At 42.5% G+C, this 27,714-nt stretch overlaps 4 protein-coding genes across 5 annotated transcripts in view; 2 read left to right on the top strand and 2 right to left on the bottom strand.

The window, feature by feature from the left end:
• TTC14 (tetratricopeptide repeat domain 14) overlaps positions 1–25,563 on the top strand; it is a 36,077-nt gene extending 10,514 nt beyond the window's left edge. The window contains exons 6-12 of one of the 2 annotated variants that reach the window (XM_069727256.1): positions 1,265–1,417; positions 9,683–9,754; positions 9,843–9,962; positions 10,473–10,595; positions 20,827–20,944; positions 22,182–22,291; positions 24,362–25,563. In XM_069727256.1, the coding sequence (XP_069583357.1) occupies positions 1,265–1,417; positions 9,683–9,754; positions 9,843–9,962; positions 10,473–10,595; positions 20,827–20,944; positions 22,182–22,291; positions 24,362–25,133 (1,468 nt within the window). In that variant the 3' untranslated portion in view covers positions 25,134–25,563. Of the gene's footprint in view, positions 1–1,264; positions 1,418–9,682; positions 9,755–9,842; positions 9,963–10,472; positions 10,596–20,826; positions 20,945–22,181; positions 22,292–24,361 lie in introns of those variants that run through there. The other variant, XM_069727257.1, reaches the window with a different exon arrangement.
• Positions 10,900–12,628, top strand: LOC138638175 (uncharacterized). Its single transcript, XM_069727258.1, has 2 exons — positions 10,900–11,398; positions 11,719–12,628. Exons 1-2 carry the CDS (start codon positions 11,043–11,045, stop codon positions 12,599–12,601), a joined length of 1,239 nt encoding a protein of 412 aa, XP_069583359.1. The 5' UTR covers positions 10,900–11,042; the 3' UTR covers positions 12,602–12,628.
• Positions 13,570–15,100, bottom strand: LOC138638176 (uncharacterized). The gene is made up of 6 exons (XM_069727259.1): positions 14,910–15,100; positions 14,753–14,827; positions 14,518–14,625; positions 14,226–14,427; positions 13,973–14,132; positions 13,570–13,867 (listed from the first exon to the last, which is right to left on the bottom strand). Exons 1-6 carry the CDS (start codon positions 14,952–14,954, stop codon positions 13,591–13,593), a joined length of 867 nt encoding a protein of 288 aa, XP_069583360.1. The 5' UTR covers positions 14,955–15,100; the 3' UTR covers positions 13,570–13,590.
• A 1,204-nt stretch (positions 25,564–26,767) lies between the features above and the next one.
• Positions 26,768–27,714, bottom strand: part of CCDC39 (coiled-coil domain 39 molecular ruler complex subunit) — a 154,420-nt gene continuing 153,473 nt past the window's right edge. The window contains exon 20 of the mRNA XM_069727254.1: positions 26,768–26,921. Coding sequence (XP_069583355.1) covers positions 26,768–26,921 — 154 coding nt within the window. The remainder of the gene's footprint in view (positions 26,922–27,714) is intronic.

Genomic DNA, 27,714 nt, shown 5'->3' with positions numbered 1-27,714 from the left:
CATTCAAAACATCATCAAAGCATCAATTCTTCTAGAAATAAGTTTTGAAGATGCTCCACAGGGAGGTTGTTCCAAACATCTTGGAGAACGAACTACAGATCTTCTGTTGATATCACTTGTGTAGATCCTCCTGTCTTTTCATGTAAATCCCACACAGACTCGATGTTGAGATCCGAACTCTGTGGCTGTAGCACCATCATATTCCGCAGCGCTTTACATAGATTATCCTCCCTATCCCCAATGGCGCGCACAATCTTAATTTTCCTATTAGTATGTCTTTAGAGTACTCGGAGGAAACCCACACAAATATGGGGCGAACATACAAACCCTGTGCAGATGTTGTCCTTGGTGGGATTTGAACCCAGGACCCCTGCAAGGCTGTATCATCCCTTCCAGAACTCCTTGTTCTTTACACCGACGTTAGTTCTTAATGACATTGGCTGTATGTTTGGGGTTGTTGTCCTACTGCAGATTAATTTTTATTTTTTTAGGTTGTCTGCAAATTTACCTAGAAGAATTGATGCTGTTTTGAAGGCAGAGAGTTGCGAATTGATAAAAATAATCTAACATTTCTATTTATTCAAACATTTTGTAATTTCCAGCATGTTTCCACACCTTAACATAAATATATACCCTACCCATTCATGAAGCTTTTACTTTGCAACATCCATGTACTATTCTACTGGTGCAGAAAATATTTCTTGATCCTGATGCAGCCTCTTTTTCATGTCAATACATTATGCCAAGCTTCCCAGTTGCCCAGTGTAAGGGATATCCGCGATCACACAATTTGTTTACAGATTGATTTGCTTAATACCAGCGTACGGCATCTGTATGTCTAATGGATATATGGATGAAATCTTGCCCGGGTTTTAGTTTTTTTTTTTTTTTTGGAATGACCAATACATGAATGTAAATATATTTTGACATCCATTAAAAAAAATCCAAATTCCGTTTCCTTTTTTATTGCTTGGAACGGGATCCATTAAAAAAAGATGCGGTGTTGAATTCTTAGTTTTTCTTCAGCTCTTCACCTTGGCTGTTAGAGGGTAAGAGACTTCATGGGACAGCCAATTGTGGGGTTTGCGGTCGTAGTTGTACAAGTAGATCTTTGTTTTTCCCTTAAAAGTGCAAACGTGAAATTTAATGAAAAGATCAGCCAATCAATGTGTGCTAGCATAAGGTAAAAAAAAAGTATTGCACAGCCTTTTTCCTGTATTGATAGATGTATATTAAGCACTGGATGAATTTTGTTTCCATCAAGACACAGCACTGCCTTCTCCAGCAGCAGCGACACTTATGAAAAGGTCCTGCGACAATCTGTGGCATTTTCCAACCCATCTACTGTTGAATTCCTCCTCAGTACTCTTGGAATTGATGAATCTAAGCCACCATCTTTAATACGAGGCCTTCAGAGGTAATGGATGAAAACGGGTAGATCAGCTCACCAACTAGTTGGGCGTAGTAGAAGTGGAGTTGTGAAAAGGCACGCACAGATCCTGACGGGGCAGCTGCACATGTACAAAACTGAAGGGAGAACCGATCCAGCCGGAATAGAGAATTTCTTTTTAAAGGGAACCTGTCACCTGAATTTGGCGGGACTGGTTTTGGGTCATATGGGCGGAGTTTTCGGGTGTTTGATTCACCCTTTCCTTACCTGCTGGCTGCATGCTGGCCGAAATATTGGATTGAAGTTCATTCTCTGTCTTCCATAGTACACGCCTGCGCAAGGCAAGATTACTTTGCGCTGGCGTGTACTACGGAGGACAGAGAATGAACTTCAATCCAATATTGCAGCCAGCATGCAGCCAGCGGGTAAGGAAAGGGTGAATCAAACACCCGAAAACTCCGCCCATATGACCCAAAACCAGTCCCGCCAAATTCAGGTGACAGGTTCCCTTTAAAGTAAAACTTAGTATTTATTCTAGTATAAAAACCGCCAAAAATACAGGCAATGTAGTATACAATACTGTTAAGAGGACCTATTAGTTTTGACAATGTATTACTGTTAGGAAGACAGATTTGTTGAAACTAGTTAGTGGGTTTTGCTACCAGTATTTTATACTACATTGCCTGTATTTTTCGCATTTTTTATACTTGAATAAATGTGAAGTTTTACTTTTAAGGCCAGGATCACACATGCGAGAAACACATCCGTGTCTCGCATGTGAAATCCAAGCTCTGGAGTGCCGGTGCCAGAGCTTAGATTTCACATGCGAGACACGGGCATGTTTCTCACATGTGTGATCCCGGCCTAAAAGAGAGGCTCTATTCCTGCTGGATCATTTCACTTCAGAGGTAATGTTACATAACAAAAACAAGCTGTAAAATGATGCCGCCATGGGTTACAGAAGATGCTGCTACATATTGACTTGTGTCACATTTGCTAATATGCATGCGGAGGGAGGGGAGAGCGCCCCCATGTGTATCGCTGCAACATAAGCAGCTTCTTCAGGGGGAAAGAAATGAAGCAGCTGCTTTTGTTGCAGCGATACGTGTGGGGGCTCTCTCCCCTTGCAGCTATCCATATTATTGGCACTTATGCGCCGGATTTCATTATTTAGTATTTGCATTCATTACATCCATACATGCCTTTTTACCTTTTGTAGGATATCTTCATCCTCTGACCATACGAATTGTTTGCTTAATGTGTTATTTTTTGGCTCAATTTATTTTTCTAGTTTGTGTTTGGACATTTTGATACCATTACAGCGTATGACACATGTTGACCTAGTTTTTCTATTATACTTCTTGTCATTTGCACTCTTTAGCTTCTCAGAGGTTTCTGAGACGGCCGTGCACATTATACTTAGAGCATTCTGTTCACCTTGAGACACCTGTACCTGAGCAGTATGAGTTGTTACATAGGCTGATAATAAAACTATGTGCCACAGTGCCTATTACTGTGCATATGTGTATTTATCTCTGCTAATAGGGAGAGTTTGCTTTTGATTGTTTTTGTGTTCCTTACTAATGCAATGGTCATATGAAAACACATCACTCCTGTTGCATGGTTTTCCAACCATAAAGCAGACAACATCCACTTACCTATATTTATTCCAGATATTCTTTTGGCTGTGTTTTTCAGTGTGACATTAAATCCATATTCACACATTTATAAACTGCAGTATATCCTATCATTTGTATGTTTTACTGTGTTTGCCACCAAAACGTTTCCACTACCACAATGCAAAAACACAGTATTTTCAGCCATTTTGTAAGTTTCTTCTGCACCTTTTCAAGTGCATGTACACATACATGTGATGGATCTATAGTCCAAAGAGGTCTTAAAGGGTTCTTACTAGTGATGAGTGAGCGTGATGGTGTGCTTATAAAGTATTTTCGGCAATCTCAAATACTATCCATGCGGCTGTTGAACAGGTGCGAAACGTGCAGCCAAGGCGACTCGAACATATTATACGGGGAAGCCGAAGAAACTGTATTAGCACACGAGCATGCTGGGATAACACCATATCTGAGCACACTAGTTATTACCATCTTGATGATTATAATTGGAAAGTATTTGTAACAACATTAAAGGGTAAGTTCACACTTATGCTAATTTTCAGCTGTTTATTACAGTACCAGCAAAGCCTATGAGATTTCAGAAATCTCATACACACATTGTTTTTTTTTTGTGTGATCAGTATTTTGTGCTTTGCTGCAGTTTTTGGACATGGGGCACGTCACTTCTTTCAGCGTTTTCCACCCATTGACTTGATTGGATGGTGAAAAAACGCTGCAAATACTCAGGTTGACTTTTCTTGCAGCGTATTTGCTGCAGAAAAGTCAAGGACAGCCAGATGTGACATCACATTCGGCTCTGCTACATCTAGATGGCAGGCTACATGGTGCGTCCATACAGCCTATCATCCAGCAGAGCGGACCTGATCCCCATTCACTTCATTACAGTGTTTGACACGCTGTCATATGCACCGCTTCTGATCGGTGGGGAAATCATCCCACCGGTCAGAGTTGCGGTACCCACGCTGTCAGAAGACAGCAGGGAGCGCTCAGCTGTGATCGGAGGTGTAAACTTCACCTCCAACTGGTGTCAGCTGATGGGACTACTGCTCCCATCATCCGACACCTGCCACCGCTAATTACAGTGAGAGCAGGAGCGGCGGATGGGAGTTTTCATCTGCCGCTCCTGCGCTATAAATAAATATCAAAAATAGGGGGGAACCCGTACCGTTTTTTTTTTTTTTAAATTAATCAGACAGACAACTCATAGCTGCAATCCCCAGCTGTCAGCTTCAGCAAGGCTAGTTATCAAGAATAGAGGGGTCCTCACTTTTTTTTTTTTTCTTTTAAATGTAAATAAATAATTTAAAAAAAACGGCTTGGGGTCCCCCTTATTTTTTTGACAACCAGCCTTGCTAAAGCTCACAGCTGGGGGCTGGTATTCTCAGGCTGGTAAGGGGCCATTGATATAGCTCCCCTTCCAAAAAAAAAAATAGCAGCCCGCAGCTGCCCAGAAAAGGCGCATCTATTATATGCGCCAATTCTGGCGTTTTTCCCATCTCTTCCCACTTGCCCTGTAGCTTTGGCAAGTGGGGTAATGAGTGGTTAATGTCATGTTCCTATTGTAAGGTGACATTAAGCTAGCTTAGTAATGGAGAGGTGTCAACAAAGACACCTATCCATTAGTAATCCTATAGTAGTTAAAGGGTTAAATAAACACACAAGTCTTTTAACCCCTTCAAGACCCAGCCTGTTTTCACCTTTCTGACCCGGCCAATTTTTACAATTCTGACCACTGTCCCTTTATGAAGTAATAACTCTGGAACACTTCAATGAATCCCACCGATTCTGAGAGAGTTTTCTCGTGATATATTGTACTTTATGATAGCAGTAAAAGTTCCTCGATATGACTTGCGTTTTTTTGTGAAATAACACAAATTAAGCGAAAATTTCGCAATTTTCCAACTTTTAATTTTTATGCCCTTAAATCAGAAAGTTATAGCGCACAAAATAGTTAATAAATAACATTTCCCACATGTCTACTTTACATCAGCACAATTTTGGAACCAAATTTTTTTTTTTTTGTTAGGAAGTTATAAGAGTTAAAAGTTGACCAGCGATTTCTCATGTTTTCAACAAATTTTACAAAACCATTTTTTTAGGGACCACATCACATTTGAAGTCACTTTAAGGGGTCTATATGATAGAAAATACCCTAAAGTGACACCATTCTAAAAACTGCACCCCTCAAGGTGCACAAAACCACATTCAAGAAGTTTATTAACCCTTCTGGTGCTTCACAGGAATTTTTGGAATGTTTGAAAAAAAAGTTAATTTTTTTTTTTTTTTTTACAAAAAAATTTACTTCAGATCCAATTTGTTTTATTTTCTCAAGGGTAACAGGAGAAATTGGACCCCAAAAGTTGTTGTACAAGTTGTCCTGAGTACGCTGATACCCCATATGTGGGGGGAACCACAGTTTGGGCTCATGGCAGGGCTCATGGCAGAGCTCAGAAGGGAAAGAGCACAGTTTGGAATGCAGACTTTGATGGAATGGTCTGCGGGCGTCACGTTGCATTTGCAGACCCCCTGATGTACCTAAACAGTGGAAACCCCCCACAAGTGACCCCATTTTTTGAAACTAGACCCCCCCAAGGAACTTATCTAGATGTGTTGTGAGAACTTTGAACACCCAAGCGTTTCACTAAAATTTATATGGAAAGCCGTGAAAGTAAAAAATCATTTTTTTTTCCCACAAAAATGATTTTTCACTACTTGTCCAATTTGTCCTGAGTACAATGATACCCCATATGTGGGGGTAAACCACCGTTTGGGCGCATGGCAGAGCTCGAAAGGGAAGGAGCACAGTTTTACTTTTTCAACGCAGAATTGGCTGGAATTGAGATCGGACGCCATGTCGCGTTTGGAGACCCCCTGATGTGCCTAAACAGTGGAAACCCCAAATTCTAACTCTGACCCTAACCCCAACACACCCCTAACCCTAGTCCTAACCAAAACCCTAACCACACCCGTAACCCGAACACACCCCTAATCCCAACCTTAACCACAACCCTAACCCCAACACACCCCTAACCCTAATCCCAACCATAACACTAACCACATCCCTAGCCCTGACACACCCCTAACCAATCCCAACCGTAAAAGTAATCCAAACCCTAACCGTAACAGGGGGGTTTGATTTACTATTTATAGCGGGTTTTTATGTTTGGCAGCTGTCACTCATTAAAAGAATCTTTATTTCAAAAAATAGTTTTTGCATCACCACATTTTGAGAGCTATAATATTTCCATATTTTGGTCCAGAGTGTCGTGTGAGGTCTTGTTTTTTACGGGACGAGTTGACGTTTTTATTGGTAACATTTTCGGGCACATGACATTTTTTGATTGCTTTTTATTCCGATTTTTGTGAGTTAGAATGAACAAAAATTAACAATTCATGAATTTCTTTTTGGGGGCTGCGTTTATACCGTTCCGCGTTTGGTAAAATTGGTAAAGCAGTCTTATTCTTCGGGTCAGTACGATAACAGCGATACCTCATTTATATCATTTTTTTTTTTGTTTTGGTGCTTTTATACAATAAAAACTATTTTATAGAAAAAATAATTATTTTTGTATAGCTTTATTCTGAGAGCTATAACTTTTTTTAATTTTTTTGCTGATGATGCTGTGTCATGGCTCGTTTTTTTGCAGGACAAGATGACGTTTTCAGCGGTACCATGTTTATTTATATGTGTCTTTTTGATCGCGTGTTCCACTTTTTGTTCGGCGGTATGATGATGAAGCATTGTTTTTTTGCTTTTTTTTTTTTTTTTTTTTATGGTCACTAAAGTGGTTAATTAGTGGGACAGTTTTATAGTTCGGGTCGTTACGGAAGCGGCGATATCAAATATGTGTACGTTTATTTTTATTTACATAAATGGATTTATTGGTAAAATATTTATATTTTTTTAGTTAGGGATTTTTTTTAAATATTTTTACTCATCATAATTTTTTTTTTTTTTTTAACTTTATTACATTGTCCCAGGTTGGGACAACACTATATAAGGTCAGATCGCTGATCTGACACTTTGCATAGCACTGTGTCAGATCAGCGATCTGACAGGCAGTGTAGGAGGCTTGCTGCGTGGCCATCTTGGAGCCGGGGTCTCCATGGAGACCACAGGAACAACGCGGTGATCGCGTTGTCCCGGTGGGAGAGCGCAGGGAGTCCCCGTCCCTTTGCGATTGTCCTCTCTGCCGTTGAGGGGTTAAATACCCGCAATCTGTGCTAGCACAGATCGTGGGCATTTTGGCGGGTTTGTCGGCTGTGACATACAGCTGAGACCCGCACACGATCACAGCGGCGCTCAGCGTGACGTTGTAGTGATCGTGCCGCCATACTCGTACTGCTCCGGGCAGAAATGCAGTTCCCGCAGCGCAGTACTAGTACGGTGGAGGTCAGGAAGGGGTTAATGAAATAAAACACCACACAGTTTTGCCATCTTTATTAGTCTGCCATTCCAAGCGAAGCCATCGATCTCCTGAATTAAAAATAAGAAACTAACACAAGTACTCCCTGTTCCGACGCAGTCCAATATAACGAGTGTCCCACGCAGTAATCCATATCTAGGGGGAGATAAAGCTTACAACCAGGAGCGCGGCTAATGCAACCGCTCCAGGCTGTAAACTACTGGGGAATGAGGAGATGCTTCCTGTGATCGGAGGTGACATCACTGAGCCTGCGCTCCTTCACCGCCTGACCGGAGGTAACCTCTGGACCGTGGGAAAATGCCAGTGAAGAGGTTACAGCTAGTGATCAGCGAGTATACTCGTTACTCGAGATTTCCCGAGCACGCTCGGGTGTCCTCCGAGTATTTGTAAGTACTCGGAGATTTAGTTTTCAGCGCCGCAGCTGAATGATTTACATCTGTTAGCCAGCATAAGTACATGTGGGGGTTCCCTAGCAACCAGGCAACCCCCACATGTACTCAGCCTGGCTAACAGATGTAAATCATTCAGCTGCAGCAAGAAAAACGAAATCTCTGAGCACTAAAAAATACTCGGAGGACCCCCGAGCGTGCTCGAGAAATCTCAAATAACGAGTATATTCGCTCATCACTAGTTACCGCAGGTAATCTATCTACAGGAAGTTGTTGTTTTTTTTCTCTGTGGGCACTCTTCATTGGCATGCACAAAGAAAAAAAGAAACGCACCAAAAAGTGACAAAAAAACACACCTAAGGCCATGTTCACACAGTGCGTTTTTTACCGCGGAAACGCAGCGGTTTTGCCGCTGCGGTTCCGCGGCTGTTTTCCATGCAGGGTACAGTACACTGTACCCTATGGAAAACAGGACCCACTGTGCACATGGTCCTGAATTGAAAAAAAAAAAACCGCACTGATTAGCTGCGGTAAAAAAGAAGTACCATGTCACTTCTTTTTGTAAAACAGCAGCGGTTCTGCACCCATAGACCTCCATTGTGAGGTCAAACCCGCAGTAAAACCCGCAGATCAAAAATAGATCTGCGGGTTTTATTGCGGTTCGTGGTGCAGAACCGCTGCAGCAGGAAGTGCGGGGAAGCGGGCGGAAGTGCGTGGGTGGAGTGTGGCTGCCCCGATCCCCCTCCCCCATGCTCCGATGCCCCTCCCCCGTGCTCCGATGTCACCCCCCCGTGCTCCGATGCCCCCCCCCCCCGTGCTCCGATGCCCCCCCCCCCCCCCCCGTGCCCTAATCTCCCCCCCTTATACTTACCTGGCCTCCCGGTGTCCGTCCGACCGTCTTCTCCCTGGGCGCCGCCATCTTGCAAAATGGCGGGCGCATGCGCAGTGCGCCCGCCGAATCTGCCGGCCGGCAGATTCGTTACAAAGTGCATTTTGATCACTGAGATAGGTTATATCTCAGTGATCAAAATAAAAAAAATAGTAAATGACCCCCCCCCCCCCCCCCCTTTGTCACCCCCATAGGTAGGGACAATAAAAAAAATAAAGAATTTTTTTTTTTTTTTTTTCACTAAGGTTAGAATAGGGGTAGGGTTAGGGTATTTTCAGCCATTTTAACCCTAAAAAAATTCCTAGAAAACTGCATCAAAAAACGCATAAAAAAAGGACCAAAAAAGGACCAAAAAAAGGACCTGCGTTTTCTGCCAAGAGCTGCAGTTTTTTAAAAAACAGTCCTGAAAAAAAAAGGATGGAAATCAGGAACGTGTGAACATACCCTAAACCTGCGTTTTTGGCGCAGCTTCTTTCCTGCCAAGAAGATCAGGTTTTGCTGCAGAAACAAAAAAGCAGCAAAACGCACTGTGTGAACATTCAATAGAACTCCCCCCTCTAATTTTTTTCATTGCATTATTCATTGCTCAGGTTACTGGCCAGCGCTCTTGTCTATCAGCGGTGGCTGAACATATATAGTGCTAACAAGCTCTTTACTGTTGAGCTTGCAAGTATTGCACTAAAGCTGTCCAGGATGGCTGGAGGGCAGCGCTACCTCCACATTGTGTCCAGCTTCAGCGCTCCTCTGATGCTGCACAGACCAGGTGGCGGCATGGTGGTGCAATGATCCGGACTCTCCATACTGCTCCCCAGCAAGCAGTAAGCTGGGGAAGGTTGTGCTCTTGAAAATGAAATCTGGGTTAAACCTTTAATTGTTATATTATTTGTGTGTATGTCTTTTCAGCCATCAGACGGCAAGAAATTAAAAGAAAAATACTTTTCTTTCCACAGGGAGAATTTTTGTGATCAAGATTATGCTCCTTTTTTAAGAAGAAAGCAGTCCTCCTCATGGGCATTAAAGTGGTAAGTTCGTCTGTTTTTGTAGAGTGGTAAAATCTGATTTCTGTTAAATATTAAAATACCCTTTTAAGACTAATTTTATTTTTTACAGTGTGAAGATGGGAGTTGATTACTTCAAGCTGGGACGCCATGTTGATGCCATGAATGAATACAACAAAGCATTGGAAATTGATCCCAAAAATGTTGAAGCTCTGGTAGCACGAGGTGCCTTGTGAGTATCCTCTAATTGCTATAGCCTAATGATAAATGTACTATTAGGGTGTAACAAGAAGGTAATATTGGGGCGTAATGAATCTTCATTATACATTATATATAATGTCTTGATTTTTTTTTTTTTTTTTTTAATTTAAATATACCATTATACTGGGATTAATTTAGGAAAAAATTCAGCTGCTTCTTTAACCCCTTCCAGACATCTTGTAGTATATGTACAGAACATGACAAGTTTGGGTGTGTGGAGCTGGCTTAGGAGCTGAACCATCACTGCACTGTAAATTCCCATGGTGCACAGTTTTGGGTGCCCATCAAGCATTTAAAGCATGCTGATGGGTTGCTATGCCTGCTGAAAGCCCCCAAAGCAGCCATGCTGGTGTTGCTGTGAAGCCCGGTCTTGCATAGAACAAAATTGGCCATAGTGGCAAGGACTTGGGGTGTCACAGACTTGCTGATGAAATGTAATGTGCTTCTATTATTTTTTACTATTTTTTATTATTTTTCCTAGATATGCTACAAAAGGCAGCTTAAATAAAGCAATTGATGATTTTGAAATTGCCTTAGAAAACTGCCCAACTCATAAGAATGCAAGAAAGTACCTTTGCCAAACGCTCGTGGAGAGAGGTGGCCAGTGAGTTCATTTTATACAGAATTGCTTTGTCTCGTGATCCTTTACCATCTGTACAGTACATGTCTTCCCTCCTAACTACTTGTATTGTTCAGTCTCCAGGATAAAACGGCTAAGGCTACTTTCACACTAGCGTTAACTGCAATCCGTCCCAAAAACGTCTTTTTCCCGAAAAAACGGATGCGTCAAAAAACTGCAAAACGTATGCAACGAATACAGCATTTCGACGGATCCGTCGCAAAACCGTCGCAAATCCGATAAACTGTTCCGTTGAAATGCTGGATGCGTTGCATACGTTGCATACGTTTTTTCCATCCGTTGCATACGTTTTTACGACGGATCCGTTTTTAAAATGGGAGGCACCAAAATTTGATTGGCTACTGGAAACTAGGGAAATCTATATACTGACTGTATTTACAGCACATCTTTGAGGGTTTTAGTTTAGTGGCAATGATGGATGGTGTAATTGGGAGGATTTCGAGTTTGGTTACTGAAGTTATATTTGAGACGAATCGCCTGGATATCATAGTGCGGGAGAAGGAGGCGGCAGCAGAAAGACGGATGATGCAACGGAGAAGGCGACGATTCTGGATACATCCAATCAATGAGCTGCGGATGACCAGGGGTGTCCAGTCCACTCTCTATCTGGAGTTGCGGTGCAACCCCCAAAAATTCTTTAGTTATGTACGGATGAGGATGGAACATTTCGATTATTTGGTTGGAAAAATAGAGGATGTCATCCAAAGGCAGGACACAAGGATGAGGCTTGCCATCACACCGGCGGAGCGGCTCATGGTGACACTGCGGTAAGCATTTTTTCTTTATGTCATTGCTCATATTGAATGTGAGTACATGCTGCAGAGAATACTGCGCTGACACATTGCGCCGCATTTACTGTAGCATGTCATTTGTTGGTTTATGTGAGGCCATTCCACTTGTTTTTTTTTCTTGTGTCATTGGTCATATTGAATGTTATTACATGCTGCAGAGAATACTGCGCTGACACATTGCGCCGCATTTACTGTAGCATGTAATTTGTTGGTTTATTTGAGGCCATTCCACTTGTTTTTCTTGGTTGATGGTCTGTGCAATTTTTTTTTACATTTTTTTTTATTTTTCCCTGCAGCTTCCTAGCTACGGGTGAGTCTTTGACTTCACTCCATTTCCAATTCCGGCTGGGGATTTCCACTATTGGCGGAATTGTGAAGGACACATGTCGTGCGATTTGGGACACTTTACAGCTGGAGTATATCCCACAACCAACAATGGAAATCTGGATGAGAAGTTCCGAACAATTTGAGCGAATGTGTAATTTTCCAAATTGTGTTGGTGCTGTGGACGGCAAACACATTAGGATTGCAAAACCGGCAGGAACAGGATCCGAGTACTATAACTATAAAAAATACTTCTCAATTGTACTCATGGCTATTGCTGACGCCAACTGCCGATTCCTTGCTGTGGATATAGGAGCGTATGGCCGGTCCAACGACTCACAAGTGTTTAAAAACTCTCCGATGGGTCGCTGCCTGTATGGAGATACATACAATTTCCCGCCAGCAAGACCGCTCCCAGGAACCAGTGAACCAGCCTTGCCCTATGTGTGTGTAGGTGATGAAGCCTTTCAACTGTCGCCGCACCTACTGAAACCATACAGCAGCCGTGAATTACACCGCACCAAGCGGGTATTTAATTACCGTCTTACCAGAGCAAGAAGAGTGGTAGAGTGCTCTTTCGGTATTTTGACAGCAAAGTGGAGAGTTCTGCTGACGGCAATAAAACTGGATACAAAAACTGTAGACGATGTTGTCAAGGCATGTGTGGTGCTCCATAATTTTGTTATTTCAAAGGAGCCCGTTACCTTGGATGACGAACAATTGGAGACATCCTTGTGGGATTACCGAAGTGCCTCTGTTCGCTCCACCGGTTCTGTTACTAGGATGAGGGAACAGTTTGCTGAATATTTTTTGTCACCTGTTGGGCGGATTCCATGGCAAGACATAATTGTGTGACTTTTTTTAAATTTTTTTTCTTTTTTTTTTCCAAAATTTTTTGGTAGCAACTGCCACAAAAAAAAAAAAAAAAAAAAAAAAAAAAAAAGAGTGTGTGTGGTTTGCTTGCTAATATAATATAAAACCATTTTGTTAAACCTTGAAAACGTCTGGTGTTTCTTTTCACTTAACCTTTCATATTTACCTTAATTAATGAACACACACACACAGTAGATTGTAAACCAGAATTATGTTTATTTCAAAAAATATATTTTTTGTGGGTAATTTTCCCACACAATTTTTTTTTTGGTAATTTAAAGAACCTTTTTTTTTTTGGCAAAAAAAAACTATGTACAAGTACATTCCAGGTTCACAGGTCCTGGTATTGTTGGGTGGAGTAACTATGGGAGGAGGGGCTGGAAGGTTGGACCACGTCGGTAGGTGGGATTGGGGAAACCCTACCTGTTGCGTCTGTAGTGGAAGGGGGGGGGGGAAACAGGAGGCTGACCAGAGGGGTGTTGTGTTGGGGTAGGTGGAAAACTTACTGGGGAAGTAAAGCTGGGCAAAGATGAAGAAAACACGGGTGAATACATTTGGGTTGTGGGCCGGGTTGGGTATTGGTAGTGATGTTGATATTGAGAGTGATGTGGATATTGGGACTGGCGGTGATATTGTGGGGCATGGTGTTGAAATTGGGACTGGGATGTGTGGGGAGGTGTGGGGGTAGATTGGGGTTCGTTAATTACCTTCAGCAGAGCGTTATGGCAGCTATTCATTACCCGCATCTGCTGATCAAAAGAAAGCTTTTCCATGCTCCTGAGCATGGACTGAAAAAAAAGATTGGCTGGAGCTTGACTTACATCTAAATGCAGTCTATCCAAGCGACTGCTGATTTCATGGTGGTTTTCACTCATGCGTGATTGCATCATGCTGAAACCAGCAGTCACTTGTTCTCCCAAAATTTTAAATGAATTTTGGAAGCCTGCATTTAGATGCAAGAACTCAGGAGCTTAGCTCCTTTCCTGACCCCTCTGACGCTGCCGCCATGAACCTACCGGTGGTGTAGAGGTGGCAGGGTCAGAGGGGTGGGGTAAAGGGAACGCTATCTGTTGACCATCAGATGCGAGTAAGGAAGGCTGCACTCCACTGGTAGAGGCGGATGAAGTGGAGGGGACAGAGGGGTGAGAGGTGTGGGGCCTACCGACGTGGTCCCCGGTGGCGGACTCAGGAGGGATCGCTTCAGAGGGTGCAGAGGTAGATGCAGGCGCACGGTGGCTGGAGTAGGTGCTGTGAAAGAAAAAAAAATAAGTTAATATATTGATATGAAAAAGGCCGGACTGAAACAAAAGTTTTGTGATTAGACAGGTTCTTACTGTGATGTTGAATACTTACACTCTACTCAGCATGGTTTCCCTCAGGAAGGAGAGGTTCGGGCCATATCTGTACCTCCTCTTCTTCCTTGCTGCTGAGCCACTCGGGGCCTGCATCTCCTCGTTAAACTCCCTCTTAAAGCGATCCCTCAATGACCGCCACCGCTTCCTAACCTTGGTACCTGTGAAGACAGGAATGAAGAAAAAAAAAAAAATATTCGTAAATGCAAGACATTACATTCAGCTCAAAACATCACTGAAAAGTGAATACTTACATAGTTTGCTCTGCTGCTGTGGAAGAAGGTCCTCCCACCTCGCAAAGATGTTCCGGCATACTTCCAACCAGAGCCGACGGGTGACACTGGTATCAGCATGCCTGCGGTCAGCCATGTTCCACAGTGGCTCCCGTTCACGAACCTCCTCGATGAGGGCTTCAATATCGATATCTGAATCGTATTCGGGAGCACACTGTGAAGCCTGTTAGAACAAAAAAAAAAGAAAGAATTAAAAATTAGTAGACTGAAAGCAAAAAATTAACAATTGAAGCCCCACAAAAAACCGACTCACTGATGGCCGACCGCGGCGTCGAGTCCGCCGACTCTGGGAGCGCCTGGGAGAACCTTCATGCTGTGCTGGACGTTCAGCAGCACCAGCAGCAGCAGCAGCAGCAGGAGACTGAAATAAAGGATAAAAAAATTAGCTTTAATGTATGTATATGTTTTCTGTGTTACGTTATATATGAAATTCTGTTTTGTGTACGGTGCAGTGTGATGTGTGAAGCAAGTGTTTCACCACTACTTACACTTGGTTCCTCCTCCACTTCGATGTCTCCACCCGTCTCGGTCCCTTCCGACAGCTCCTCATCGGATTCTGATTCCTGTTTAAACATAATAAATGCATGTAGTGACTCAAAATGATGTAAATTTAAAAAAAAAACCAAAAAAATTTTTTTTACTTACCGATACCTGCTGTTGCTGTGGAGGAGGGCTGCCGGAAGAGGACATTGTGTGGCTGTGGTCCAGGTGGCTGTGGTCCTGGTAGGTCTGTAAGTTAAAAGACACTTGCAATCTGCTCTACACATTGAAGTAGCAGATTTGGAGTCTTCAAAACTTACTTTTCAGATTTTCTGGATGTGGTCCAGGTGGCTGTGGTCCAGGTGGCTGTGGTCCAGGTGGCTGTGGTCCAGGTGGCTGTGGTCCAGGTGGCTGTGGTCCAGGTGGCTGTGGTCCAGGTGGCTGTGGTCCAGGTGGCTGTGGTCCAGGTGGCTGTGGTCCTGGTAGGTCTGTAAGTTAAAAGACACTTGCAATCTGCTCTACACATTGAAGTAGCAGATTTGGAGTCTTCAAAACTTACTTTTCAGATTTTCTGGATGTGGGCCAGGTGGCTGTGGTCCAGGTGGCTGTGGTCAAGGTGGCTGTGGTCAAGGTGGCTGTGGTCCAGGTGGCTGTGGTCCAGGTGGCTGTGGTCCAGGTGGCTGTGGTCCTGGTAGGTCTGTAAGTTAAAAGACACTTGCAATCTGCTCTACACATTGAAGTAGCAGATTTGGGGTCTTCAAAACTTACTTTTCAGATTTTCTGGATGTGGGCCAGGTGGCTGTGGTCCAGGTGGCTGTGGTCCAGGTGGCTGTGGTCCAGGTGGCTGTGGTCCTGGTAGGTCTGTAAGTTAAAAGACACTTGCAATCTGCTCTACACATTGAAGTAGCAGATTTGGGGTCTTCAAAACTTACTTTTCAGATTTTCTGGATGTGGGCCAGGTGGCTGTGGTCCAGGTGGCTGTGGTCCAGGTGGCTGTGGTCCAGGTGGCTGTGGTCAAGGTGGCTGTGGTCCAGGTGGCTGTGGTCCTGGTAGGTCTGTAAGTTAAAAGACACTTGCAATCTGCTCTACACATTGAAGTAGCAGATTTGGGGTCTTCAAAACTTACTTTTCAGATTTTCTGGATGTGGGCCAGGTGGCTGTGGTCCAGGTGGCTTATGCCGGTCAGTGTGGTCCCTACTCTATCTGCAATATAATAAGTATAATGGATTGAAAGTTAGACCAAAGCAGAAATAGGTAATGTTTACCACTAAACACCATGTTAAAATGAGAAAAATATGTGAACACCCAAACCCAAAAACTGGTGCACGTTATACCATTCTTTTCCATGTCCCAAAAACAAAAAAAGGTAAACTGTGAGACACCTTTAAAAATATTTTTATGTTTTAAAAAAAAAAAAAACAATTACCTCCCCGAAATAAAATTTCAAAGGATAACCTTTATTAAAAAATGACCACTCAAACAACTCTGTATTGCATGTGTAACCATTGGTACATACACCTGATTTAAATTTACCTTTAAGAAATTATACTACGGACAATTTTTTAAGAAACATTTTATTAATATATAATTTATTTCTTTTTTTTTTTTTTTAAATCACAATGGAGCAGAAATGCTCTTTATTTTAAAATACAAGTACATCGAATGGGAATGGTTAAGTAAATTTAAAAAAAAAAAATATAACCTCAAGCTGCAGACCATTAGACTTTGCAATAATACATCCATTTTAATAAACAAAAAAAAAAAAAAAGGTGCACAAAACACTATACTAAAGGTACTGTCACACTAGACGATATCGCTAGCGATCTGTGACGTTGCAGCGTCCTCACTAGCGATATCGTCCAGTGTGACACGCAGCAGCGATCAGGCCCCTGCTGTGATGTCGCTGGTCGGGGAATAAAGTCCAGAACTTTATTTGGTCGCTGGACTCCCCGCAGACATCGCTGAATCGGCGTGTGTGACACCGATTCAGCGATGTCTTTGCTGGTAACCAGGGTAAACATCGGGTAACTAAGCGCAGGGCCGCGCTTAGTAACCCGATGTTTACCCTGGTTACCAGCGTAAAAAAACAAACAGTACATACTTACATTCAGCTGTCTGTCCCCTGCCGTCTGGTTCCTGCACTGACTGCTGGCCGGAAAGTGAAAGTGAAAGCACAGCACAGCGGTGAGTCACACAGCGATGACTCACCGCTGTGGCTGTGCTCTGCTTTCACTTTACGGCCAGCATTCAGTGCAGTAACCAGACGGCAGGGGACAGACAGCTGAATGTAAGTATGTACTGTTTGTTTTTTTGCGCTTAGTTACCCGATGTTTACCCTGGTTTACCGGGGACCTCTGGATCGTTGGTCGCTGGAGAGCGGTCTTTGTGACAGCTCTCCAGCGACCAAACAGCGACGCTGCAGCGATCCGGATCGTTGTCGGTATCGCTGCAGCGTCGCTAAGTGTGACGGTACCTTAAAGGTACCGTCACACTGAACGATATCGCTAGCAAACCGTGACGTTGCAGCGTCCTGGTTAGCGATATCGTTCAGTTTGACACACAGCGGCGATCAGAATCCTGCTGTGATGTCATTGGTCGCTGCAGAAAGTCCAGAACTTTATTTCGTTGCTGGACTTTATGTAGACATCGCTGAATCGCCGTGTGTGACGCCAATTAAGCGATTTGTTCACTGGTAACTAGGGTAAACATCAGGTTACTAAGCGCGGCTCTGCACTTATTAACCCGATGTTTACCCTGGTTAACAGTGTAAAAGTAAGAAAAAACACAAACACTTCATACTTATGTTCCGCTGTCTGTCCCTCGGCGTTCTGCTTCTCTGCCCTGTATAAGCACAGCGGCCGGAAAGCAGAGTGGTGACGTCACCGCTCTGCTCTGCTTTACGGCTGGCTGGCGCTCACAATGCAGAGAAGCACAGCACGGGGACAGACAGCGGATATTTTTTTTTTTACCTTTTTTTTTTTTTTACTTTTACACTGGTAACCATGGTAAACATCGGGTTACTAAGCGCGGCTATGCACTTAGTAACCCCATGTTTACCCTGGTTACTGGCATCGTTGGTTGCTGGAGAGCTGTCTGTGTAACAGCTCTCCAGCGACCAAACAGCGACGCTGCAGTGATCCGGATTATTGTCGGTATTGCTGCAGCGTCACTCAGTGTGACGGTACCTTAATTAGTAAATACATCAAAAATCAATATTAACCAATATGGCATTGACAAATGCACATGCAACCAACAAGACGCACACAAACATACCTGCAAGCCGAGTCATAACGCAAGCATAACACATGAACAGTCGCAATATTGACGAAGGCATAATAAGGTGCAGGCACGTGAACACATACATACAAAAGCACACAGCAGTACAAAAATAAACACACACACCCACACACACACACACACACACGGCCAGTGATATCTTCACAGTGGCAGGCCTCACGGTGGATCTGGACTGTAGCATGGCAATGGCTGTTGCAGGATGACGGCAGGCCTCAGGTTGGATTCAGGTTTTATAAGCTCTTGCTATAGTCAGTACGTCATACACAAATGCGCACACACACACACACACACAAATGGCAATATACTCACACTGTTGTAGTGTGTCTGGTCCTTGCTGCCAGGCTGGGCTCTTGGTGTCCGGCTGGGCTCTTGGTGTCCGGCAGGGCTCTTGGGGTCCAGGCTGGGCTCTTGGGGTCCGGCTGGGCTCTTGGTGTCCGGCAGGGCTCTTGGGGTCCAGGCTGGGCTCTTGGGGTCCGGCAGGGCTCTTGGGGTCCAGGCTGGGCTCTTGGGGTCCGGCTGGGCTCTTGGTGTCCAGGCTGGGCTCTTGGTGTCCGGCTGGCTGGAGGCTTCTTCTTCTCTCTGAGTCTTGCTGGCATATGTGGGGGTTGAAGGCCCAGACCAGGTTTATATAGATTTGGGGATGTCTGGCCATTTAGATAAAAACACCTGTTTCTGAGCATGCTCAGTAGAAAAAAACGTATTGCAGCGCTGCATTGCGTCGTACGACGTGTCTCGACGCATCCGTCGCTCATAGACTTTCATTCTAGCAAAAGACGCATGCCGACGAATGCGCCGAGACACGTTTTATTGGCGGAGACAAAAAACGTTACAATCTTCTTTTTTCCAGACGACGTGTCGCCTCTTTTCGACGCATCCGTCGAAAGACGTATACCGACGAATGCAAATCCGTCGCAATACGTCGCCAATACAAGTCTATGGGGAAAAAACGTATGCAGCAAAATATTTTGCTGCATACGTTTTTTCTGCAAAACGACGCATTTTAACGTATTGCAGTTAACGCTAGTGTGAAAGTAGCCTTACATGTTTATTAATATAACTATTTTCCCAGTTGTAATCTGTCCATTCATTCTGAAATCTTGCAGAGAGTACACATCCCTATTAGGCCCCTTTCACACATCAGTTTTTTGCCGTCAGTCACAATCCGTTGGCTCTATGGATCCGTCACAGATTGTGAAAAACTGATGCGACGGATCCCTTTTTTGCCGGATTTGACTAGAGGGGCTGGCTAAAGGATCCTAAAGCAAAAAAAGCCCCTAGGCTTCCATGTTAACAAACGACAGATGGCGACGGACCCGGCGCTGTCCGGTTTTTTGACAGACAGAAACGTTACTTTGTCCGTCATCTCCGGCCGCCGGATCAACAATTTTCGATGGATGCGGCGAACGACTGATGAGACATGAGGCGATCCGTCACTAATACAAGTCTATGAGAAAAAAAGCAGATCTGGCAGAATCAGTCGCAGGATCCGTTTTTTTCAAAATTCGACGGATTGCGACGAATAGCAAAAAGCTAATGTGTCAAAGGGGCCTTAGGCTGTGTGCCCAGAATGAGTTTTTGAAGCTGAGTATCTTCACTATGCAAAGAATATGGACGGTATTTATCAAAATCTCTCGCCCATTTTTTTTTTTTTTTTTTTTCTTTTTTAAACTCCGTGTAAATGGACGAGTCGGAAATCCGCAACATATCATTTTCTCTTGCGGGTACACTAAGCATTACGTGCGGATTTTCCCCATGAAATACATTTTTAGTACATTTTTTGCTGCAGAAACGCATTAGAAATGCATGCAAACTACACATGACTGTGTCAATAATGTTTTGTCAAAGCCTAATACCAGAAAGTGTCGAATGAAAAACCGCAAGTAACAGAATTTACTTAATAGGTGCAGAAATGCTTCAGAGATTCTGCAGCATCAAAAATTCACCAAAAGCTCATAGTGGGGACATAGCCTTAAGATCCGTTTACATGGGCTGTCCGATTGGCACTAAATGACTATGAAATATTTGCTGATTGGCGGTCATTTATTAGCCTGTTTTACACAGGCAGACCGCTCGGTGCACTGAGCGATCAGTAATAGATTGTTCTGTGCGCTTAGGCTTTCATTGTTCTCTGCAGCACAAGTCCTGTTAACACTGGCCAATGTGCTGTTGAGAACGATCATTTTTAAGCTTGCTTTATACATTACTGCACCCGATGAACAAAGCATGCTGTTAGTTCATCGGGTGATCGGCAGCCTGTGTATACTGATAGAGTATTGTGAAACAAGTGTTCATAACATCGCTTGCTCTCTATAATATTTCATTGTTGATGCAGCTTAAGGCTTCTTTCACACTTGCGTCGGTACGCGGCCGTTGCTAAGCGTCGGCGCGACGTACCGACGGATGTTGTGAAAATTCAGCACAATGTGGGCAGTGGATGCAGTTTTTCAACGCATCCGCTGCCCATTCTAAGTCCCGAGGAGGAGGGGGCGGAGTTCCAGCGGCGCATGTGCGGTAGAAAATGCAGGATCCAACGTACGAAAAAACGTTCCCTTGAACGTTTTTTTTTTTTTTTTTGTGACGACTGTCCGCCAAAACCCGACGCATCCAGTGCACGACGGACGCGACGTGTGGCCATACGTCACGATCCGTCGGCAATACAAGTCTAAGGGGAAAAAACGCATCCTGCGAGCACATTTGCAGGATGCATTTTTTTTCCCAAAACGACGCAAGTGTGAAAGTAGCCTAAGTCTGTTTTGTCGAAACTAACATGGTGACCTAATTGCAGGCTGGAGGAGGAGGATAAACTACTGAATGCGGAAAGTTACTACAATAAGGCTTTAACCATTGACAAATCCTTCATGGAGGCTGAGGAAGCTCTGAATAAAGTGCGCCAATGTATACAGGTGATTCTTTATTTTCTCTATGCTATGAGCTGGGACAACCAAGCAGCATGCTACCCTATATACTGATATTGTTGGGCTTCTATAAATACTTAAATGGAAGCTGTTTTCTCTCCATATATTATACTAAAGGGGTTCTCCAGCCATAAAAAGAATGAGAATAGCTTAGAATATTATAAAAATTAATAGTTGCCATCCAAATTCTTGCTGCTCCGATTTTGCCACTCTTTAGTCCCACAACAGTCTCTGTACATGCCTGCAGCCGATCATGTGCCATCTGCCCGCATGACCGCTGCAGTGAGTCGCCAGAGATCAGAGTGCAAACATCATGTGGTTAGCCTTCAAGTTATCAGCTATAGAATGATCAGTAAGGTGCATAGGACTATATAATTTTTATTATTTCTTAATTACTTGCATTATAATGTTCTCAGGATTTTTTTCTTAAAAAAAACAACTTATAACGGATCAATAAATGATTGGACTTCAGCTCTGCATTCCTTGAGATCCGTATTTGGAATTCTGTTTAGTAAACCACTAACTGCTGTCTATATACTACGGATATTTGCAGAGCCTTTTTTGGGGGGAGGGGAAGGGGAGCTTGTGACTAAGATCAGTTGACTGGAGGACTAATCTTTTCAGGACATGGGGTAATGTAGGTAAACTGGGCCTTCACAGGTCAGATCAGTGGTCACCATAAGCCGTCTGATCACTTATTAGCCACTTAATTGTTTCCCTCTTGTATACTGTGTCCTGTAATACTGATGATGTGTCTCTCTGTGTCTCCTCCTGCCTTGAACTCTTGGTGCTGTGGCTGTGAATATCCATCACTTCTCCTAATGCGTTGAAAATGGATTAATTCCTAAACTACCACTAAAACGGATTCGGGTCCATGTCAACTGGTTTGTATGAACATATTGTCAATACTTCTATGTTACTGATTACCATTTTGGGCTGTGTACCTCCGTGTTCTGATGGCTGTACTACAAACGCCTTGACGTAAATTCCATACTTTGTGAATTTTATGCCCATGTATATTGTGATTTATGGCAAATTATATTATTATGGGTTTAATGTGGACGTTGCTATTTTTCCACTTTTTATGCCCATTGATCCTTTGCATAAATCTTGGATCTTCTAAAACCATACATATGGCTTATTGTCATATATAATGTGGGTGGTGGGTCTGTTGATTCTCATCAAATGTGTTATAACAATATCTTTTTGATAACTTGATAAAAAGAAATCTTTCGAAAAAAGAGAGAAACATGAAGAAAAGGAAGAAAAAGCTAAAGAAAAGAAAATAGAAACCAGTGCAGAGAAATTGCGTAAACTTCTAAAAGAAGAGAAAAGGTACAGAGATTCCATCATCTTTTAGGGATCCTGATAAACCAGCTTTATTGCCAGTATTTAATGCAGCTGCTGAGTATTAAAGTGGTTTTAGTCTCTGTAGATTTACACCCTTCCCGGGTGTATGGAGCCGGGCACAGGAGCTGAGCCCACACCATATTCGGCAGATGCCACATTATTACACATGCCTTTAATTGCTGTGATTAGAGTTTTAAAGAAAATTAAAATTTGAATCACCAAACCCACCCTTTTTCCCAGTTAAAAAAATTAAACACATTCGGCTCTGCCACACCTGTAAAAGTTTGATTTATCAAAATCACATTTTATTTTTTTTAACCTGTATGACAAATTCCATAAAGCAAAATTTTCATCGAACACTCCCACCCCAAAAATGCAATGAAAAGTGATCAAAACGTCTTGCTTACCACAAAGATAGTATCAATGAAAACTTCAGCTCCCCACTCAAAAAAAGCCCTCTCTCGGTTCAGTTGAATGAAAAATATAAGTTACTGGTTTCAGAAAATGATGACCCAAACTAAATTTTTGTTTACAATTTTTTTCTTCCTCACATACAAAAAGGAAAAAAAAAAATCAAGTTTTGCATCACTGCAATCGTACGGACCTGGAGAGTCATGTTGACTGGTAAATTTTGCCACTCAAAGAACGGGAAAGGGTAACCAAACTTTGTAAAATACCACATTTTTCAGATTATAGGACATACACCCATAGTTTGCACACCATAAAATGGGGAATAACATTTTCCACTAATTAGAACTTCCCGAGCATTGTAAATAAGTGGTGGGGTTAGTATCACTAATAATAGAATAGGGAGGTAAAAGACCTATTGTTTCTCTAGGCGGCTCACACAACACTGCTCCATGGACAGTACATGCACATTGCATAATTACAACACGCTTGGCTCAACTACCATGGTTTGATGGTCCTACAAGGCTTGTGACTGATCACACGACCTGAAAAATCCTCCTGCTACTTAGGTGAAAAGTCCTTCTGCAGGTCCCAGTAGCTTTCTCTCCTGCCTCAATCAATCAGATAGATCAGTGTCCAGCAGGAGGAGAGAGGACAGTCCTCTGATCATGAAGGGAGCTATGCCGGCGGTCTCATGAGATGAAGCTGCCTCCAGAGTATAAGACGCAAACTCTTACTGGCAAGATTTTTTATTTCTTGCTTAAAAATGCGTTTTAAAGTCTACAAAATTTGTTCTGAAGAACAGATCACTAGATTAGGTGTAAGAGACCTCAGTGAGTGCATCATCAGGGAGGTGTCTGATAAGTTCCAAATTTGTTCCACAGCAGGACAATGACCCCAAACATACTGCCAATGCCATTAAGATCTTTCTTAAGTATAAAAAGGAGTCCTGGAAGAGATGATATGGCCCCACAGATCCCTGATCGCAACCTTAAATACTGTGCAAGATTACCTAGAAGAATTGATGATGTTTTGAAATCAAAGAGCGGTCATACCAAATATTGGTTTGATTTAGACTTCTCTTGTTAATTCACTTTGGAGTTTATTAATTGATAAAATTAAACATTTATTTTTTAAAGCATTCTTATTTAGATATTTCTTCCACACCTGTCTGAACTTTTACACAGGACTGTCCATTTGAGGACAACATTTGCACATACAATTCTAAACTTTTAGCTCTTTAGATGACCATACATTTACTAAATAACCTTTCTTCTCCATAGGACATGCATTAGTGGTAGTCTGGTGCAGAGGTGTCAAACTGCATTCCTCGAGGGCTGCAAACAGGTCATGTTTTCAGGATTTCCTTGTATTGCACAAGGTGCTGGAATCATTCTGTGCAGGTGATTAAATAATCACCTGTGCAATACAAGGAAATCCTGAAAACATGACCTGTTTGCGGCCCTCGAGGAATGCAGTTTGACACCTCTGGTCTAGTGTGTTGGCTGTGCATACTAAATTATATCAGTCATGTTTTCTCTTCATCATTGAAGTTTATCTTGCATTTAACACTTCCACTGTCAGGTTACAGCTTTATGTGATAACATGTCTACTAAACTGCTTGTCAATTACTATTTATTATGATAGAAAGAAGAAACACAAAAAATCTTCATCTTCTTCATCAAGTACTTCATCTTCAGAGAGCTCTTCATCTTCTTCTAGCCATAAAAAACATAAGAAAAAGAGGAGTAGAAAGCATTCCGTATCGTCAAGCCGTTCACGAAGGCATTCATCTAGTGCACCAGCTCGTGAAGATGAACAGCTTACCCCACCTGCAGACACTTCGGCCTCTTTTCTCAAACAAGGCGATTGCAGAATATATGACAGCTTGGATAGATCTCACAGAAAATCCATAGAATTTAAAAGCAGGAATCGATCCCTGTCGTCTTCGTCTTTGGAGTTAATCGATCCTGCTGGAGGTAGGTCTGAAGATTCAAGAGATTCTTACAGTAGCGCAAAAACTCATGCGAGCGGTAGCACATCAAAAAGTGCAGCTTCAGCCAGTAAGTATAGACCTAGTAGAAGAGATTCTACAGCTTCGAGCAGCACAAGAGCAGAGGGGAAATACAGAGATGATCCTAAAGACCGTCACAAAGACAGCAAAACCTCATTCAGCCGGAAGTCAGACTCATATCACAGGAAGTATTCCATGTCTGACTGTGGAGCCAATGAAAGAAAGCCTTGTGATGGTGGTAGTAGATCACGCGAACAGTCTCTTCACAGGAGTGCAAATACATCTCGCAAAGAGGCCCCAAACGGTAACGCAGCCACCAGTAAGGATGTACCTGGAAACCTACTTAATATTCTCAACCAAATTGCTGAGTTTAAGAAGGAAAAAGGGGGTCAAACAAAAATATAACTAAAATGTTCTCCGTGTTAAAATGGACTTTTATTCTGAAGGAGAAATCTATTTTATGGGTTTATAATGGAACAATTCAGATGATTTATATCTACATTTTCTTGATTTATGGATAAACTGTTTCTTTTGTACAAAGACACTGCCTGTACTGTAGGTATTCTTTATTTGTAATGTTCTGCCTTCATTATGTGTCTGTGCACAAGGCTGCTTTACATGGATAGAAGAGGAATAAGTTGCAGCACAACCCAGAAGTGAGCTGCCGAGTTATTGACAACCATTGGAAAAGAACTACACGATCGTCCAACTGCCTTTTGTATCTTTTGTGCATTCCCTGTTGTCTTCAGACAGTACAAAGGTGTGTATCGAATGTGCATCCTGTGTGGTGCAGTATTGTTTCACACGTCTTAATAAACTCATAACATCTATACAAGTTGAAGGTGTTTGTCAGCTTGTCCATCTACTGGTCATGCAGTCTTATACAGGAGAGTGCCTACTAGGTGGTAGAACTGCCGAGATGCATGTGAGGCTAGGGTTCTGGTCCCTAACAGAGCAGAACCTGCTCATTGCTTTTCTATAGTGGTAATCAGTCTTATCCTGGTCAGCCATTGAGAAGTGACAGTGACATAAAATGATTGAACTAAATTATGGACTTAATTTTGGGGTAGCTCTTGCTCAAGCTGATCTTAGAGGGAACCTGTCAGCATGCGTTTGCTATGTAATCTGAAAGCAGCATAATCTAGGGGGCATGGAACCTAACACTGTAGGTTCAATACGATCAGTATTTTATCAGCAGGAAATGATCATCTCAGGACTATGCGTGCCACATAGCTCAGCTAATCTATGTAACCCTGCCCCCACCCACCGAATGGCAGCTTGCTAACCATGTACAGTAATCACAGCATTTGTGAAGTGCGTGGGATTATACAGCGCTCAGCATACTGACCACTGCTACATCTACAGCAGAGAAAGCATTTTGTTTTTTCAGAACTAAGCAGCCCAGTAAGGGCTCCATTGCTGTCTGATTCCGTAGCATATCCTGCTGACAGATTCCCTTTAACTGCTTCCTTGTTGCAAGTTAAAACTGTTATTAATGAGAACCTGTCTGCATGATTTAGCAATGGAAAGTAAAGGCATGGTGATAATGGTGATGTTACATTAAATTAATACCTTTTAGTAAGTAAATCCTAAAACCTTCACAAGCATGTTGAACGTTACGTTTTGCTGACTGTATAGTCAGTTGTAATTGGAGGTGACATTTCACAGTAATACAACACCTTCTTAATTGTTAGCTACCCAGAAAAATGAAGTTCAGCTAATGGAAGCAGAAAGCAATGTAATTAGCTAGTGCACAATGGATTTATTCAATGGCTCTCCTTGTTTTAGCTGCTTGTTTTGTGACCGCTTTTATAATTTAGTGAGAAATTGAGTCTAAATATTTTGCTCTTCCTTATAATACTTCTGCACTGTGACTAACTTTAAAGCCACAAGACTGTTACTTTTCTTATCCAAAATGATGACAAATTGGGGGAAAATAGAGAATCTGGAAAAAAAAACCTAATTGGCCTATTCCACAGTACACAAATCAATAAGATCAAGCAATCTGAAAACTACGATCCATATTTTCCATAGCGCTGCTACTTTGGGCTTCTTTGGGTGCTTCCTCTGCTCGATGACTTGGAGCTGCGAGCTGTTGATGCGCTTGATGGCGGAGAGGCTATAGGAAGACCAAGTTGGACTACGTTTACTCTCGATGACGGAAGTGAGCTTGTTGAATCTCTTGAAGTTGATCTGCAAATGTAGTAAATAAGTATATGAACATTATCAGTGTTTATTATGAACAGTTCAAATTATTAAATCACACTTCCTCATCAAAAACGTATAAAAGTGCTTGTAAACAATTTCACCATTTACTGTACCTCTTCATAAAAATCCCCTTTGCTTTGAAACATGAATTTTTAGTTGTGTAATGTACTTCTTTTAACCAGGTTACCAGCCACTGTTAGTCTGACATATGGCCAGTTTCCTAGGCAAGGAGTGCAACTTAAAGTTTGAAACAGCCCATATCCATACATGATGTTCGCATTGGAGATTTGAATGAAGCGTTACTCAAAATGCTTCTGAATATGGGTGAATTAGTTTCACAATATTTATCTATTTTGATACTAATGCTGATTTCAGTGTTAACTCTTTGTAGTCTATGGGAAGCTGAAAAGGCGGTTAGAGAGATGCAATGCCCTCTGATAAGTTTGACAATCCGATTATATACAACAAATCATCTCCTAATCATCTCAGTTATGCACTTTAGAAGTAACGATACGGACTTGCCCTACTAGATCTGAAAATGCATAAAGTTGAGAGGCTAAACCTTTTATACCAGACAGAGGTAACATGAACAGGGCAACACGGCCCACACCATCCTTGTCTGACAACTTGAGGAACGTACAGAACTGCGGACACTACATGTACCGTAATTTGAAAAAAATGAAGATACCCTTATATATGACCCCACTGCTATTTCACAAGCATTTAGGGATTATTTTTCTAAATTTAAACTTAACACCCAATTATTTTGCAAATAATT

Source organism: Ranitomeya imitator, chromosome 5, assembly GCF_032444005.1.
Source record: "Ranitomeya imitator isolate aRanImi1 chromosome 5, aRanImi1.pri, whole genome shotgun sequence".
Classification (NCBI taxonomy): Eukaryota; Metazoa; Chordata; class Amphibia; order Anura; family Dendrobatidae; genus Ranitomeya; species Ranitomeya imitator.
This window is presented reverse-complemented; position numbering and strand designations above follow the sequence as displayed.